This window comes from Calidris pugnax, unplaced genomic scaffold (genome assembly GCF_001431845.1).
Source record: "Calidris pugnax isolate Ruff unplaced genomic scaffold, ASM143184v1 scaffold95, whole genome shotgun sequence".
NCBI lineage: Eukaryota > Metazoa > Chordata > Aves > Charadriiformes > Scolopacidae > Calidris > Calidris pugnax.
This window is the reverse complement of record NW_015090885.1, coordinates 13,734,382-13,752,535: the sequence shown is the minus strand read 5'-3', so window position 1 is coordinate 13,752,535 and position 18,154 is coordinate 13,734,382. Positions and strand designations below refer to the sequence as shown.

The window sequence follows — 18,154 nt, the reverse complement described above, 5'->3', positions numbered from 1 at the left end:
AAGAATGTTTAGTTGGATCCTGCAAGCTTTGCCATTAGCCTGCAACTACAGGCAGTTGGCTAGCTACTTCAGACATTGGAATGGGCTGCCCAGGGAGCTGGTTGAGGCACCATCCCTGGAGGTGTTCAAAAGACAGGTTGATGTAGTGCTGGGAGGTATGGTTTAGTGATGGTGATGCTTCTTGTTTTCTGTGCGGGTGTCTATTTTTGTCAGTTAGGTTGACGATTGGACAAGATGATCTTTAAGGTGCCTTCCAACCTAGGAGATTCTGTGATTCTGTAGAACTTTCCTGTCAAATACCCCTTTAGCTCACTTTTTACTGCAAGGTAGTTTGGGCAAGAACTTGAAACAGACTTTGGATAGAATTGTCATTACTGAAAGAAAATGAAATTATTTCTTTATGCAGGGACAGTAAAAAAAGCAGAACCTTGAGCGCTGATAAAACTGTATTTGTTCAGCGTCATTTTGAAAGGAATTGGTAAGTTTTAGCTTATTTTCTGAACACAGGAAGTAGAAGAATCATAAAGCATAAGTGTTGGCAAGGAAGAACAGGAAAACTATATACTTCAGATTATTATATATTAATAAGTGTAAGTAATATGTGTCAAGAAAATACCACCATCCAATGAGTTTAATTTTACTGAGGTCTGGTATAACAGGTTTCAAGGGTGTTTGAATTACATCTGCCAGAGAAGCACCAGCTCAAGATCAATTTGTTGCCAATACTTACTTTAATTACAACATTGTGCAGTTTAGTTTAAAAAGTTGTATTCTGTCAATACATGTGAAAAGCATGCTTTTATTTCTATTAGCCTTGGACCCATGTTGTCTCACTTACAGGCAGCAAAATGTCTAACTGCTTTAAATATATTAAAATGAAAGGACTTAAGAGTCCATTCTCCACTATTTTGAAGCCTATATATTCATTGCTATTGATCCCATTATTTCTGTGGGACTTAACACTTTTAACCATTAGAATAGTTTCACTTGGAGATTTAAACAAAACTTTTATTAGCTTTCACTCTTACCCATCTGCAGCGCTCCATCTTAAAAAGAGAACACTACTATATGTAATAAGATATGCCAAAGCCTATTATCATCAAGCACAGCAATACAGACTTGTAAATTTATAAGGAAAATATATCAAAATTAGAAGACAGCATTTACTGTTTTAGAGCATCATATGTAATTTCCTAAATTAATCTATTATTTGAGAGAGCAAATTAATTATGATAGTTCTGTAGATATTCTGATTCATGTTAAACTTAACTAACAATATACCAAAAAGTATGATGAAATCTCTGTGAGAATTTCTATTTAAAATCACATTTTCAAGTATTACCAGGTACAGCTGATGGCATTTCTTGGATGCCAGGTGTTTCAGAGCTTGAAGAAGTGTGCTGCTTTTCATCAAAAGCTGAAAGAGAATCTGGAGTTAAAATGAGAACTGTCTTCAGAGCCACGGTATTTGGACAGCAGCTGTTGGGCAGTTCAAGACAACACTGATGTGAGATCAAGCAAGATGACAGCAGCTTTAAAGATCAGCTGTGAAATGAGGTGTTAAATAAACACTGAAGCTGGTGTGAAATAAAGAAAGGTCAATTCTGGTATCTTATGCTAGGTAGAATTCTTCTCACCAGCCTTTTTTAAAATACCTATTCTTCAAAAGAAAACTGCAACTGCCAGAAGAAAATTGAAGGCAACGTATGCTAGCAGAGGTCTTTTTGTAGACACTTTAGTCAGTGGGGTAAGTATTATTTCAGCTTTGTATACACAGAAATGGCTGAGTTGAGAGGGGAGGGGGAAGAAGTAATAAAATAAAAAAGCCTAGCATCGTGAAAGCAATTTGTTGAAATGAATCTTAGCATTGTCCACAGCCAATGGAAGTGATGGCAAGGGATGGAAAAGCTAATGGAATTATATGCTATTTACCCATCACACTCCCTCTGGTTTCCATGGATGGTTGAGATGTGAATTCCAGACCTGGTCCCTGGGTAGCTAAGATCGAATATGGAAACAATCTTGAAACAATGACTGAGATCAGTCTTTAGATAAGGTAATCTTTGGCCCTTCATTAGCATGTCCAAAAGGTCTAAATTTATTTTAGATTTGTTGTTATGCAACTTTTAGTTGATGTTTGTGGTAGCCTACTCCATTCTTTGTCTTGGTTTTGGGATTTTTTTTGGATGCATTTACTGTAAGGCCAGCTGTCTGTATCTGATCAGCCAGCATGAAAGAAACATGGTCTGTTTCTATGGGCAGTGGTATATGAAAAACTGAAGAGCAGCTACTCTTGATGTTAAAATCACTCATGACTGAATACAGTTGAAGGACAAGAAATAAGAAATCTAAGTAGCCCAATTCTTTATGTCCAGAGAGAAAGCTGTGGTAGTTTTGAGAGAACATGCCACAGAGAGCAGTAAAGTCACACTTGACTAGCTGCTAAAAGTCTAATGAGGATAGTTTGATTTGACTGAAATTACCTTGGACAAAATAGAGATCTCAACCGTAAGGGAAACAAAAAGACTGCATTCATGCAGAAGCAGGATAACTGTCAGTACCACCCATGGAGTATTAACACAGCTGCATCGTGTTTGTGTAAAGTATGAATACTGAAATAGATAAAAGCTAAGACTTTTCTAAATTCATCTGTGATGAGAAACTAAAAGAACACTGACCAAAGTTTAACAAATAAAACTAGGGAAAACATGAATAGTGTATGTAGGTTGTAATAAGCTAATTGCCACATGATGACGTTAATGATCGTTTACCCAATTCCACCTCACTGTTGTCAGATATAACTGGTTTGAAAGGTGCTTGAATAGTTACTGTGATAGAGAAATCAGTCATTTTTGTATGCTAGGATTTTAGATCACATTGTCTCTTACAAATACATCACTAACAAATTATCTTTTTCTGTAGCTATGTTTACTAAGTTGTACTTAACCAATGCAGCAAAAAATGCAAGAAGCTGTCCATTTAGTAAATTTTAGAATTATTAAATGGAAAAATCAATCTGTGCATTTTCAATTCTGTAAAGATACTTCAAGCATGTCATAAGACATGCATCCTTCCCACACAAGCATTGTATAACACTTATGTAAGTGCATTCAAAAAGATTAATGTTCATTGCCCTTACATTACTGAACACTGCTTGTAAACGTATCGAGAAGATGAAGTTGCTTCAACTAATTTTTCACTCAGAAACCAGCTTTGTATAGGCCTGCTTCGTTGTCTCAGTATAGTATTCTGCAGAATCAAGACAACTTATTTAAAAGTTGGTCTACAGAAAGAGAATGATGTAATAAAATATCACTTGCATAATTCATCCTCACATGAACAGAAACACAAGTCAGAATCTCACCCCCTCTACTTTTTTTTTATAATCACATTCTGGGAAAACTCTTGCTCAATTACAAATGTACATATCCTACCAAAAAACTTAGTTCTTCATAAATACACAGGGAGAAAAAAGAAATTATTAGCAGAAATAACTGCAAAAATAATTTTTAATACCAAAATGCTATACTGTACCAAGCTTTTGAATATTAGGGACTACTTTAGAAGTTACAATAGGAAACAAATGTTCAACAAGAAATCTCTTTTAAAAGGGCTTACTAGCTAAAGACAAAACATTCCTTCCCGAAAGGATATAGTGACAACCCAAAAATTCATCAAAGCTTGACAATTTCCTTTTATCTGCTAAATTCTGCCCAACTTGCCCCGCCACAACCCTTCTGTAATATGATACTACCCTGAAATAGCCAGATATTATCAGGATCACTTACTGATTGGACAATTGCCATTGCTGAACACTGGCAATTATTACAAATAACATGAAACCTTAGTGAACAAATGAAAGACCACTGCAGTCAACATTAAAAAGCCAGGACAAATAACAAACATTCGAATAGTACTACTTAAATGTCAAGAAATATCAAGGATTTGAAATAAAACAAATGCCATTTACCAGTCTCTTGCTCTGACATTTCTGCAGATGTAGATGTTTGGGGAGTGGAAGTAACATGATGAAATTCATGTGAGGCTGGAAAAAAAATTGTGGCTTATTATTTAAAAGATACATAAACCATCACACCATGGCATCATTGGAAACAATGGACTCGATGGTTTAGTGTCTGAATAATAAGGAACTGAAGAAACATAGAAATGCATTCTGCAAAATAAGCAAAATTTATCAAAGAAAGAGGTTGATATGCAAAGATGTATAAAAACACATAAGTATGATGCAAAAAATGAAATGGAATGTCAAAAGAAGAATGGAAAAAAATCCCTTGAGGTTAGTAGGAATGTAAGACTGAAATAGCGCAAGAACACTGGGAAAAAGGAGGCAAAGAGAAAGCAAATTTATGTGATGATGATGATACTGAAAAAAATCCAGTTAAAAAAAATTGCAAAAATCAAAGAACATAAAAAGGGATCCAGACAATATCTCCAGACACGGAAAGAGAAAGAAGTAGCCTCAGCCCAGCCAAATTTCTATAGATCTGATACAAGTATCTGATTTCTCACTGTAAAAACAAGAAAGCTAAAAGTACTCTAAGAAACGGAAGGCAAGAAATGTAACTTCCTTGGAAAAGATCCTGAAGTTTGTGACATATCTCAGCTGATAAGAAAGCAAGACACATTACCAAAATAACACTGCAGGATACTTAAAATGGTTCATTAGACTTGTAACTTACACTTGACTTCAGGTCTCCAGGCTTACTAGCCTGCTCATGTAATGTTTTGTTAATTCATGGGCCAAAAAATACTGAGAGGACACAGGACTGGTCTTGTACACCTGCCAACGTGAAAGAAGCTGTTGCCACAAGCATCTCCACCCTTTGTGGTTAAGTATCATATGCAACGCCTCAAATAAATATGGATTTTCACGTATGGCAGTTTCATCTCTACACTTTTGCTTCACCCAAACATAGGCCCAAGAGAAATAACAGTTAGGCTAAAAGCACAACAGCTTCTCCGGGGACAATTCCCACCTTGCACTGTTACCAGATCTGCAAGAAAGGTCATTACCAAATTGGGTTGGCAGCACGGTCAGGCGCCAAAGGCTGCTGGGGCTGTGAAACTTGCAGAAACGTGCTGTGATTCACACAAAGCAGAAAAGAGGCCTCGTTCTCAAAACCCTAACGTGACCTCAAAAGCAGTTGAGGAGCACAGTGTTTCGAATTCCAGGTAGTGACAATGTGAAGGTGTGAGCAAACGACAACTGGCCGCCTTCAAAGTCAGCGGTGAAGCAAACAATTGCTGCACCAGTGGACCAGGAAACCCTGGTGGGCAGCTGAACTGCAGTGCTGTCCTCTTGTGCCAGCCCAGATGGAACACGCCTTGTAAAGACACCGTTGTATTTGAATGTGTCAGAGAAAGAAAGACGGCTACCAAAACACAAAGAAGCAGAGGAATGGCAGGTGAAGGCAAGGTGCGATATTATGTTCTCCAGGCAAGCTGTCGCTCAGTCCCCACCAAAAATGCTCATCAGCAATGGAAGAAGCATGGGATCAAACAACAGAACTGCAGAACAGGTGTGGTGAGTGCTTTGGCAAGCCAAGCTGCACCAACAGGTCTTCATACTCTCCGTGGAAGACGACAAGGATGGCAGGTGGCTGGGATGGGAAGCGTGATGGGGATCAAGAGAGAAAGAGGAAAATGGCAAAAGAAGGGGTTTTGCTAGTTACCCATCACGGTTCGCTGGGTTGCCGGGGAGGAAGGAGTGGTGGACTTCAGCCTTGGTCTTCGAGTAGCTAAGATCAAACACAAACACCACCTTCAGATCCTCAGACAGGCTGCTGTCACGTGGGTGGTATCAAGACAGAGTTATAAACAAGGAGACGTGGCCCTGCCTGGGGCAGGCTCCCATGTCATAGCATCACTCCCCATAGTAGCGTGATGCTATCTTTCAAGTGGCATCGGTAGCCCGAGGTAACAGAGTAAACCTAGAACCCCAAAAAAGGCAGCAGAAAGCTTACAAATGGAGCAGGTCCTAGTACAGAGCAATAGGGGATCCATTGCATTGTGGACCCACTTTTCAGGACATCAAAACACCTGAACAGGCTCATCACTGCAGAGGAAAGCACTGCCAAAGTAATCAACACGTGAAGGGAATTGCTGGCTATTTACCCATCACAGTCCTTGTGGTTTCCGGTGAAGCAGACGAGGTGGATTCCAGGTCCGGCCTCTGGCTTGCTGTGGTCAGACATGGAAATGATCTTGAGATACCCACACAGAGTTGCCTCAGCAGTACAAGCAGCACCAGTTCACAACACTCAAAATGTCCCTATTTAAGGCAACACATCCCTTCTCCTGGCAGTATCTTGTGGCTCATTGATCAAATCAGTAGTCAACCATCTCGCTGTGTTTGCAACTGCCACCATACTCTCAGAAACTCAGTAGCTAAATGGCTCTCCTTCAGCAGAGAAATGATTAAATTTCTACTTCACCAAACTACTCCTTACATTTTTCTGCAAGATGCCAACTGTTGCTGCAGAGGAAACATGGGAATCAAGAGACCCACCTTTGGACTGAAAATTCAAGATGTTATCTCATTTCCCCTAGAATCTAGCCTTCATTCTATGGGGCAGAAATCGTAGTCCTTGGCCTAATAAAGTACAGTGACTCTGTAGAGAAATGCCTGCAACCAGTGACCAAACACAATTTTTCTGTAGAATTCTAGCATGTCTTTCAACTACTTGCATTTGTACAGTCCATCATTATATTGGACACTGAAGAACAAGTAACTTCCCTGAGGTGTCTTCCTCATACTCTCTTATCCCAATTTTGTACAGAGAAAAAGCATAACCTAATACATACACCAGTGTAAAACCTAGTCACATTTTTCAGACATACACAAAGATGAAGAAGTTGGTGGTAGTAAGGAAATGGTGCCTAGTGAATTCTCTGGGATTTTTACCTTTAGAAATTGAAACCCTTCTGTTCATGTCCCTTCTATGTGAACTTTTTCTGGCACCTTTCAATGGCTCAGTAACCAAATCAGTAACTGGCATTTTCCCATGGTTAAAAACTTACATAGAGTTCTTAAGAACAGCAGCTAAAGCTTTTTCCACCTATGGAGCAGCTTTTGCATCCAATGTACAAAAGGACCATATTCAATATGTTAGCACTTATTTAAGCATTCCAAATTACAGGCCTCCATATATAGGCAACCCTTCACAAAAATAAAAGGACGACAGCCCCACAGGACAATATCTAGTTAATCATTTACAAACATAAGAAAAATTAATATTATCATTCGAACATTTCATTCCTAATTTCTCAAACATTGCAGCAGATACAACTGTGCTCTCTCTCTCCAGTTACATTTTTATATAGAGCAAGTCAGAATAAATCCTCAATTTAGCAAAGCATTGTTGTGTCTTTTGAGAGACAGCCTACACGTCAGGAGAGCTACAGTGAAGAGAGATATCATTACCAGCTGAGATTGGTGGCATTTCTGGCATGCCAGATGTTGTGGATCTTGAAGAAAGAGGCTTCCTTTCACCTAAATCTGGAAAGACAATCTTATATTAAAAGGCTTCATTGCCTCAAAGCTACAATAGCTCAAAAAAGGAGAACAAATTATGAGGAAAAATTAGCAAACTGGGACTGCGTGGAATTTTTGTCTAGAATTCCAAGGATCAAGAAGGAGGATATCCTGGTGCTGAAACTCAAGAAGGAAAAAAGATGACAAAACAGGAACTGTACCAAATGAAACATATAAGCTGTCCTTTGTCAGACACATGAATAGCTGACAGTTGCACTCAATCTCCCCTTTAGTAATGGAATTCCTTCAAAAATTAATTTCTTCCAAAAATATATGCATCAGGCATTATACTATTGGAATGCTAATGAAGTGAAATCTTTCCAATAGGCTCTCATCTTACTTTTTCTTTTTTTCTTCTTTTGCATAACTGTCAGTGGCCCCAAGTATATAACTAGCTCTTACAAACTCATGCATGAAATAAGAGAAACACATGATAGACATTTTCTAAGGACTAACTGCCCAGTTTCTCAGTCTTCAATGACGTTTTTATAGTGCCAGTGCCAGTTTCAAAATCTGGGCACTTAGAATTATGTCTATGTTTATACAGAAAGGCTAAAAGAAGAGTTACATTTTCAAAAGGTGTTGGAATTTCTGAAGTTTCCATTAATTTCTTAGGACTCTGAGTACTTGAGCACATCAGGATATTCCACTTATGAAACTCAGGCATGGACAGGCCCACTTAAATTTAGTATTTACTGTAAGTCCGATTTAATTTTAAAACTAAGAATTACATGCTGCAGCCAAATATAGAAAAACCTCCAAACTACTAGTTCAATATTTCATATAAAATGTCATAAAGAAACCTGCTATTTGATACAGCAATTTCATACCTGGAGTTATTCTTCATTTATGTCAAACTGAACAAACTATTTAATGAGAGGCACTATGTCTCCTCTGAAAATTACTAACTGTCAAGAGGATTAATCTTATGAGAAATCATTACCAGATCTGGTTGGTTGCACTTCTGTGGTACCAGATGTTTTGGATCCTGAAGAAACAGGCTGTGTTTCCTCAAAAGCTGAAAAAAGAGTCTGAGCTTAAAATGCTGAGACCTGTGACTTAATGGATTAGCATCAAATAGCTTAGTGAAGGCTGTGCAATTCCAGATGATGCTAATGCAAAGCTAAGCAAGATGGCAGATGGCCTGAAAGTGGGACGTGAGACAACTGAGACAACTGCACCGTGACAACAGGAGATGATAGGTTGCAATACAGTCTTCTGCCCGAAAGAATTCTTGTATTATTACATTTTCTAGGATAAGAGCTGCAGCTATACAAAAAGAAATACAAGCTATATAAAAAGAAATAACTCATGATGAGATATGACAACACTGCCTTTAAGCAGTTTTTAAGCCAGTAACAAATACGTTTTTCAGCTAGTTACACAGGCACAAGAATGGTGAATGAGCAGCTCTCTGTGAGCGTTGGTAGTCAAGATTCTAAAGCAGCTCTTAAAATTACCATTTGCAGATCTGCATGATGCTGAGATAATGGAAAAAAATAATGGAAATAATCTGCTGATTACCCATCTCCATCTCTCTGGTTTCTGCAGAAGGTAGAGATATGGATTTCAAGGCTGGATGCTGAGTAGCTAAGAGCAAACATGAAAAAAAAATTATGACACCGAGACTGACACTCTCCTTTCAAATAGTACAAAATCTAATTTTAACTCAAGTAGTAAGTTTTTGTTTGGTGTGAAGGTCTCTTCTTTCAATTAATTTTTACTCCATTCAGACTTTGCCATACATTATCTAATCAGGCTGAATCCATAATACTTAAGAGTTTTTTCTTCACAGAGAAACAGCTAAAACCCAAACACAATGCATTTGATCTTCACAGCACTCACAGGTCTGTATAAACTGTTTACTGTTATATCAAGTATAACTATTTTAAAAGGAGGTGCAATGGGAAAAGGTGAAAAAAAAGAGTAGTACAATGAACTCAGTGAAATAATCATGAAAGTTAGTAAAGAGCATCTTATATCTGTTATGCTTTAATGAAGACTATTACAAAGACCTTACGGTTATTTCGCATGGAAGTATGGATAACCTCAAGTGTGCTTTAATGAAAATAGGGAATCAAGGTGGAATTGTGCATTCATACCTAAGGGCCATCATGATGGAGTTTCCACCATGTGCAGGTTTTGCACTACTGTCCTGCTTCTAAGAAACAGATCCTATTCAACTGTGTATACAGGCTGGTAAGTACATTCTTCCCAGTAAACTTAGCAGCACCAGTCACTTATGCCTGTTTAGGTTATAATGTATTTGAAAGAGAAAATTTCCATCTGTATTTTTAATTGATCTTTATCAAGGTGAGGTTTTTTGAAATGCAGTTATACCAGAATTTTAAAATCAAACGTCTCTGAATGCTTGAGATTGAGAAAAACATCCAAACAACTACATGTAGGATTCATTTCTAATGTAGGCCATATGAATGTAAGCCAAAAAGTGAACAGGCTTTTATTTCGTATATTGGATCTGCTTTTCCATTTCCTTTCAATCCACCATCTCACATTAACAAATATGAACCCAGGTTCCTATCCTGATATAGCTGGACTCAGCAGTTCAACCAGATGGTTGTTGTTGTTCCCTTCCAACTGGAACTACTTGATTTCTATTCTATATTTATAAAGAAGAAAATAATACCAACAAAAGCCATATGATTCACGGCTTTTGGCAAAAGCTTCCATTGATCCATTTACATCCAGTAAGAACTATAAGAGATCTCCCAGAGGCATCAGAACATTGAAAGCATGTTAACAAAGCCATCTTTCCAGAAAGGTTTGAATTCAAAATATACCGACCACACAGAAAGTTTAGAAAACAAAGCAGATATCTCCCTCTGGTACAATCGAGATAGATAGAAAAATAAAGAAAAAAGTTCTACAGGGGAACTAGGGCAGAATACAGGTCACACACACACTTCAGAAATTAAATTGTGCTTTCTTTGCTGATTTTATGACAGCAGGTGATCAAGGCATGCAGAGGCACAGTGCAGAGAAATCTTCTCTGTACGACCTCCCCCTCCTCAGTCTCACAGAATATCTTGACTTCAGCATTGAGTTCATGGGGAGCACAGATGCTCCAGCTGACCCAAAGGCTAGGCCTAGCCTCACATAATTAAATCTCACTTTTGCTGAGTGGAACTATTTGGCAGGAATGGAAGACATGAGAACAAAACCAGAATAAATACTTGAATGAAACACGTACTGCTGAGACAAACATAGGATTAGGTTATTGTTCCCCAGCAGAATGCAAAAATACTTCCCATCTCTAATAATTTTCAAGTTTTCAGCTACATTATAGTAAATTGGTTCTTAAATCACCAAATGTGTCTGTCTCTCTTCAATGCTGCCTTTAATTGGATTTAACCAAATTTTTTTCACTATAGTGAAAACAAATACGTATCTCCATCCCCTCAAACATATCTGGAAAAGAGCTGTCAAAAATTGTAGCAAATGAAGAACAAATTGTGAAGATAATTTTCATGTTTTTGAGAATTTGAATCAAATATGCATTTCAAGAAGTAAGAGATGTTCCTGGAAATGGTTTGGCAGAACACATTAAGTAAAAGTATGCCATCAAAATAAACCAGCACTACTATATGATAACTTCTTGACTAATGCTTAGTGAAATATAAATCCATATTGATTCAAGGTCACTCTAGTTAACTAGTGTAATAGCGATTTATATAGATAGCAGCAACAAGCAGTTGTTTTGGCAGAATAGAGACATTCATGACTAACACAATGACACAGTGTAGAGAAATACACGCCTGTTAAGAATGCAGAGGTTTTGAGAAGGGAATACAGAGGATATGGCGTAGAGGAGTAGAGGCACAGGATGATAAGAGATGCAGACCAGGCTTGGCACTGGAGACTCCATGCCATAAACAGATCAGTGATAGTCAGTTATAAAAACTACACACCTGGAGCTGGACAAAAAATACTTTAGGAGTAACAACAGAACACAGAAATAGTATCTAACATACACAAATGGAACCATATACAGTAAATTCAGATATAAGGTGTCAGAAGAAAGAAACAAGAGAGGAGGAAGAAATCATCAACGTGAACATCATATTCCTCCCAGCACAGGACTCCAGATGCTCATAACTTGCTGAAACATCCCCACTCATCATCAACACAAACATGAAATCACAAGGCTTAGGACTCAGAAGTGTAGTGGAAGGGTGTGAAATACATCAGGAAAAAGGGTAGAAACTAAGAAGTTTGAGTGTTACTGTTTTAATTATATTACTGCTGTTATTGAGGGCTTTCCTGTAGGTAAATACTCCATGTGCATTGATATTATTTGTTTTACTGTAGGATTTAAATCTGGACTAATGATGATTCTTGAATTAGATTGTTAAGATTTCCATTACACTAACAATTAGTGATTAGCTTTATATACATAAACATGAATATGCATATACATATATGTAAATACATAGGTCTATACATGTTTACATACATGTGAATGTATGTGTATATATACATATAAAGAAAAGATGTGTTTCCTCTTTGCCTGTAAGAACATTTTGACCGTAACATTTTGGTCCTAACACAGGTAAAACTCTTTTGAAAATGCGAGCATGTCATACTTTCTCAAATATCAGGCTTTTCTAAAGCATCCTGAAGTTCATCACCAAACTACTAATGAATCCAGAAATAAGTAAACACTTATGGATATTTAAAACACAACAACATCTACAAATTATGGCACCATTTAAAACAAATGTACAAGTATTTGGAAAACTACATGAAAACCCACAAAACTGGTGTTGACTGGAACAGTACTCCCAACTGTGAAATAGGGTCAGTCTCAGAAGCTTATTGGGCATTTAAAAGAAAATCATAAATCTAAGAGTACAGATTTTAGCTAAATATAAATTGCCATCATCATTCTATAGATAAAAGTTAGTCCGTATAGCCTCATGAGTTCTTGGTTTTTTGGTTGGTTTTTAAAATGAAGGATTAGCAAAACCACACTTAGAATAAAAGAAGAAATTTGTCACATTTTGTGAAGAAAAAGCTAATGGCTACCATATTTTACATACAGAATGATATTATTGCAGCTGAAGCATTAAAACCTACCAGCCACAGAAACAACAAAAGAATTAGATCATTTCCCACTGAAGCTTACTCAAATTTACAAAGAAAGTAATTACCAAGTTCTGTCAATGGACTTTTTGGAGCATCATAGATTCTGGGTCCAGAAGGAAGTGGCTGTATTTCATTAGAAGCTATGATAAAAGAAATAATCAAGGCTTTACTTGATTAAGAATATTACAAGACAGTATGGAACTATATTTTGGCTTATAAACCACTCACTCCTGAAAACAATGATATTTAATAAGAAAAAGTAGGTCCAACCTAGAAAAAAAACACCTAACTGTCACTTAAACAGGTGTGTGGAATATAAATGAAATCACCTTTTCTCTAATCATAATATAAAAACCCATCGATAACAGGAATTTGATAATGAATATCCATCAGCAACTGTGACCACCTAGTTTTGAAATTAAGCACTGGCACATCTTGATTAAGTTTCATATTTTAATCTCAAGATGATTATGCTTAAAAAAGTCTTAGAAAGTTAGGTTGAAAATTAGATTGACTAATGGTTAGCTTTAATAAATTCTGGAAATCTGCTTGCAACTGTAAATGAAAAAGGACAAAAGAGAGAGTGGGACATTAACACGAATCAATAGGATTATGTAAAAATATGTTTATTGAGAAGCATTAGCAGTCCTCTTCATGGGAAGATCTGTATCTCAGTCCTGCAAATGCTGATATCTTTTGTTTACAAAAAAAAAAAAAAATTAAAACTCCACAACCTAAAGTTTAAATTTGTGTTAATAGTTTTCCATGCTTTGGGGATTAAAATACAGGCAATAAAATCAACATTGGAGAATTTGGAATTCTGAATGAAACAAGTAAGTAGATGCTGCTACAAATCACAAAACTAACACCACTACTACTTAGATCAGAAATCTGTCATTCTGAGACATCTCTATGAAAAAATCAGCAGAGCTCTTTTTTCCTCCAGGACAAATAAAATTACATCATGTCACATGCAATATAAAATTTTCCTTTTGCTTCACCATTGATGCTACTTAAATGAAACTGTCATCAGAAGAAAATCAAGGAGGTAATTATTTCAATTCTGTCACTGAGGTTAATTTTACTGATGGAAATTTTATGTGATGTCAATCCTGCAGATCACAAAGAAAGCATTACTGTGAAATTTTAATCACCCAGTCAAATTGGCTATCAATAATTGTATATATAACAGCCACAGTTCAGCCAGAGCTAGATGCATCCTGCTGTACATTTCATTTATGAGTCACTGGAAAGACAAAGGGAACCAGAAAATTTTAATTAGAACTTCCTTTGGAGTCAGTATAAAAAGCAATGTAGCAAGTAGTAGAAAAATTCTCTGGAGGTGAAAAAAAAGCATTTAACGTACTAAGAAGGTAAAAAAGCAGCAAAATTAGTTACCCAGTATGTTTTGAGTTTGTACCAATTCGGGTTTAGGCGTTGATTTATATTCCTCAGGTCCATGTTTTTTCTCAGCCTGAGCTAGAAGAAAGAAGCTTTGTTTAATTTAGAATCCCTCAGAGTTTTTCTTTATTTACTGACCACAGCCCACTGCTTTTCTTACCACCATTTTATGCCACCTGATTAGAATAACTTCTGCAACAGCTTGACTCCATCATGATTAATATTTATTTTTGTTTTCAGATGTGAAATCTATATGGTATTTATGATTTATTTTGTTGCAGTTTTATGTAAGCAAACTAAAAGTCACCAAGATCAAAGCTAAGATCAGAAGCTCACACTATACTTCCATTACAGCCTTCCAAATTCATTATGCTCCACATTATAAACAAGATCCATTACACCACAAAGTGTATTTACAAATATTTTCCCTGCTATTTTCATTTTTTTAATCCTTCTAATACAAAAATTATCATGTAAAGAATAAAGATTCACCTAGAATACCTTAGCTCTTTCATCTTTCTAGTAATAATATACTGGGCTTTTGACTTCATTCATTCTTCTAATTCTACTTCTTCAGAATAAAGCACAGGTAGTTTATTAAACAGACATTAAATGTTCCTAAATGGGATTGATGACCATATTTTAACCAACTAGTGCATAATTATACTCTTTCAGCTGTTTAACATAATATTTAATTCCTGTGTTATGTAAATCAAGATCGCTTTTTTTCTCTCCATCTTACTTGAGGTCTCACAGTGTTTAATCAGTCATACAGTACATACAACGGGTAATCTCAGATTATAAAATGATGTGAAACATGGGATGGTAAGGTCTCAGTTTTGCATGTGATAAAAACATTAATTTTTTCCACAGAGCAAATTTCACAGTATTTAGCATCTGTTGGTATTTAGAGGAGATCTTTAATATTGATGATCAGCATCAATATAGCACTAAATTTTAATATTCATTCAGTTTAACAAAATATCACTTTCTTTTTGAGATACAATAGAAGAGAGTTACTTTTGTTTTTCCAGCATGCTCTCCACACTTTTTCCACAGTCAACTGACCATGCTTCAAGCAAGAACTGATCATTCAGGTTTATAAGCTTCTCATTTCTTTTCCCAGAGAAAGCATATTGTTTTCCAGACTCTAAATAGTTACATAGATGCTATTAGAGTTACAACCATTATACTGTATTTTCTGCTTTGGAGTATGGTGCTTTCAGTGCCACAAAAGTTGGAATCTCCACAGATGCTGCCTTATTAGAACCCAGTTCAGCTTCTTACTGTCATCAGTGGAAGGAGGATTTATTCCACAGAGAATTTAAAGAAACTTATCTCTATGAAGCTGTGATCCAGAAACAACGACAAAGAAACCCATACGTCAGAAGTACTTCAAAAGCTAGCATTTCTTATTGGTGAAATGTAATCATGAAAAAAAAAAAACCAAAACAACAAACCCAAAAAATCCAACAAAAAGCAAATATAGAAATTTAGAACTCATTATGCTTTAAGTTTTTTTAGCGGTCAGATGGTTTACCCTCATATGAAGCACGTCTCTTGTCAGCTAAGTTAGCTGAGCAAGCTAAACAAGAAGAAGCATGCCTAGAACTGGGATAAAAGAAACCATGCTCTGCCCTGTTTTGCACGGAACATTGTAGGGATGAAATGTTCCCTTGTTCTGCCACAATTGGAATTAAGATATTCTGATTAAGATATTCTGATGGAAGCAATAATCTCACCCCTTCTCACATCCCACATGAGCACAAGAGGAAATCTTCAGGGGCCAGAAGGACAGGAGGAATAGAACTTGGGAAACATGGCAGCAAAGGAGTTATTCCTACTAAACATTAACCCTATTTTGGATTCACAGGTGGTACTTTTCATTTCAAGTCTATTTTCTGTTTCACTAATCTACTTTGACAAATTTCTGGTACAATCTCCTACATAGAGAAATAACTTCCTCTTTTTTTTTAAACTAATTCTTCCTTGTCTAGACAAATATGCTGATACTTCTAACCATTGGTCAGATCCAGTTTCCCTGTGAAGTTAATAAAAGAGCTCACACTTGATTCAATTGAGAGAAAAAAAAATGTAGTGGTAGCTTGAGATAGATTAGACAGCATTTCAAATATTAAAGGAAGAAAAAAAAAAGGCATTATGAATTGGTGCTGTTGTGTTAAGAATAAATTAGTCCTAAGTGGAAAATATTGTAACAAGCCTGGCAAAAACAAACTATGAAAGAGCTCACTAACCGATCTTTCCATGGAAGTGCACGCCAAGGGAGGGGAGGCCTGAAATTAAGAAAATGATGGGATGCCTGGCTGACAAATACACCAAAAAAAGTTAATGAAATGCATCACACCACAAAACACACCCTTTGACAAATACTCAGTAGAATACAAGAGCCACTCAGCTCATGGAGCCTTTCAGATAGTCCACTTGCTGAAATATCTCAAGCTCCTTTCTTCACTTCTTGCAAAGAACAACGGCTGCTCCAGCACACAGCTCCTTTTAAATCAGCGATCTGTTGCCACTTTTGGCACCAGTCCTTAAGGCTTTCACAGCAAATAATTACTATGCCTTACTCAAAGGATCTTCAAATAGAGAAGTATGAATTAAACATAATGAAGTAGATCTTATTGAAAACTCAATTGTGCCTATATATTACCATGTCTCTCAGATGCAACCCTTGAAAAGGTTGGTACTCAGATCTCTCGCTTAAGTTACTGGTGAAATCTGGCTCAAATGTTGAAGTATTGAAGTTATATTTGCATATGCAATGGCTAGACAGAAATTACACTCAAAGGACTTTTTTCTTTTAAAGGATTCACTTTCATTGTTTCCTGCTACATTCTTTAATGTAAGCAGCGTGACACACTCTAACATGAGACGTTGGTGCTGTGATCAACAGAGAATAACTAAAAGGAATGGTCACCCCAGAAAAAGAGACATGGAAGAAAAACTACAGAGGAATCATGAAGTGGAAGATGAAAATTGTTCTAAATATTTCAGTAAACTAATGCTCTAATAGCAGTAAGAATGTGGTTATATATAATTTGTAAAGATAGTACTTGCCAATTATTATCATGTATAATGAAACACTATCCAACTTCATAATCATATAATCCTGTGCTATCTCTAGAGATTATGATGTTTATGGTTAGAATTACTGCATGCCAGGTACATAAACGTAATTACAGAACACAAAGTAAACTGGATGGAATGATTCTCACCTGCCCAGGTGATATATCAGTTCTGGTGTCAGATTTCACACTATTTATCTCATTAACCAGTAAATTCTACCACAAGGAATGATGTGTTCTGATTAGATGAAGCAAGTTTGAGGATTAGAATTTTGCAGGAGAGCCGATTACATAAATACGTGTGTATATTACTCAAGAAATTGGAAAGCTCTATAAAATATAATTTTAGATTACTTGTTCTGCAGTTACTTAGACAAAGTAAATATTTTAGTAAAACAATTTCAGAACTTAAGTCTAAAAGAGACCTTGAACTGTAAAGAAAAAAAAAAAAAAATTGAAAAAAATAATATTCTTTACAGCTTTTTTAAAAAGTACCCACAGATTTGCAATTAAAAGCTAGCTGTTCATTACACATATGCTAAAATTGTGAAGTTCAGATAATAAATTCCTGTTAGGGGAGCATCTTTGTTTTCCTCTAAATATTTAGGATGAACAGAAAAGAGTTATCCATATGAAAGTTTTGCAGAAAGGAATTGATGGTTAAAACCAGAATGTAGAAATACACTTATCTATCAAATGTAAAAAAAAAATCTGCAAACATTTTCAGAGAGAAAAAAAGAGCGATTGTTTAATCTAAAAGATGGTTGTCAATCATTACATGATTTTGCTGCACTACTTCATCCTACATCTCTTTTATTCTTTGGGAAGGTTTTTTGTTTGTTTGTTTCTTTTAATTAATGACTGAGCTTTTCTGCCAATGTCAAGTATGGTATCTTTGCATATACTTAAGGAATAAAATACTTTAACTCATATTTAAGGGCAGTATCTGTGTAAATCATGTGGTGTCAAAAGAATAACATGCTACACCCTCTCAGCCAGCCAGGAA

The 18,154-nt window shown here is 36.2% G+C and overlaps 1 protein-coding gene across 25 annotated transcripts in view; it reads right to left on the bottom strand.

Annotated features, from left to right (window-relative positions):
- Positions 1–18,154, bottom strand: part of ABI3BP (ABI family member 3 binding protein) — a 152,185-nt gene that overhangs the window by 71,764 nt on the left and 62,267 nt on the right. For 16 of the 25 annotated variants that reach the window (XM_014947274.1, XM_014947284.1, XM_014947294.1 and 13 more), the window contains exons 11-20: positions 14,060–14,140; positions 12,727–12,801; positions 9,080–9,145; positions 8,499–8,573; positions 7,445–7,519; positions 6,136–6,201; positions 5,694–5,759; positions 3,971–4,045; positions 1,933–1,998; positions 1,343–1,417 (exon numbers count right to left, since the gene is read on the bottom strand). In XM_014947274.1, coding sequence (XP_014802760.1) covers positions 1,343–1,417; positions 1,933–1,998; positions 3,971–4,045; positions 5,694–5,759; positions 6,136–6,201; positions 7,445–7,519; positions 8,499–8,573; positions 9,080–9,145; positions 12,727–12,801; positions 14,060–14,140 — 720 coding nt within the window. The remainder of the gene's footprint in view (positions 1–1,342; positions 1,418–1,932; positions 1,999–3,970; positions 4,046–5,693; positions 5,760–6,135; positions 6,202–7,444; positions 7,520–8,498; positions 8,574–9,079; positions 9,146–12,726; positions 12,802–14,059; positions 14,141–18,154) is intronic. The other 9 variants (XM_014947289.1, XM_014947295.1, XM_014947296.1 and 6 more) reach the window with 6 other exon arrangements.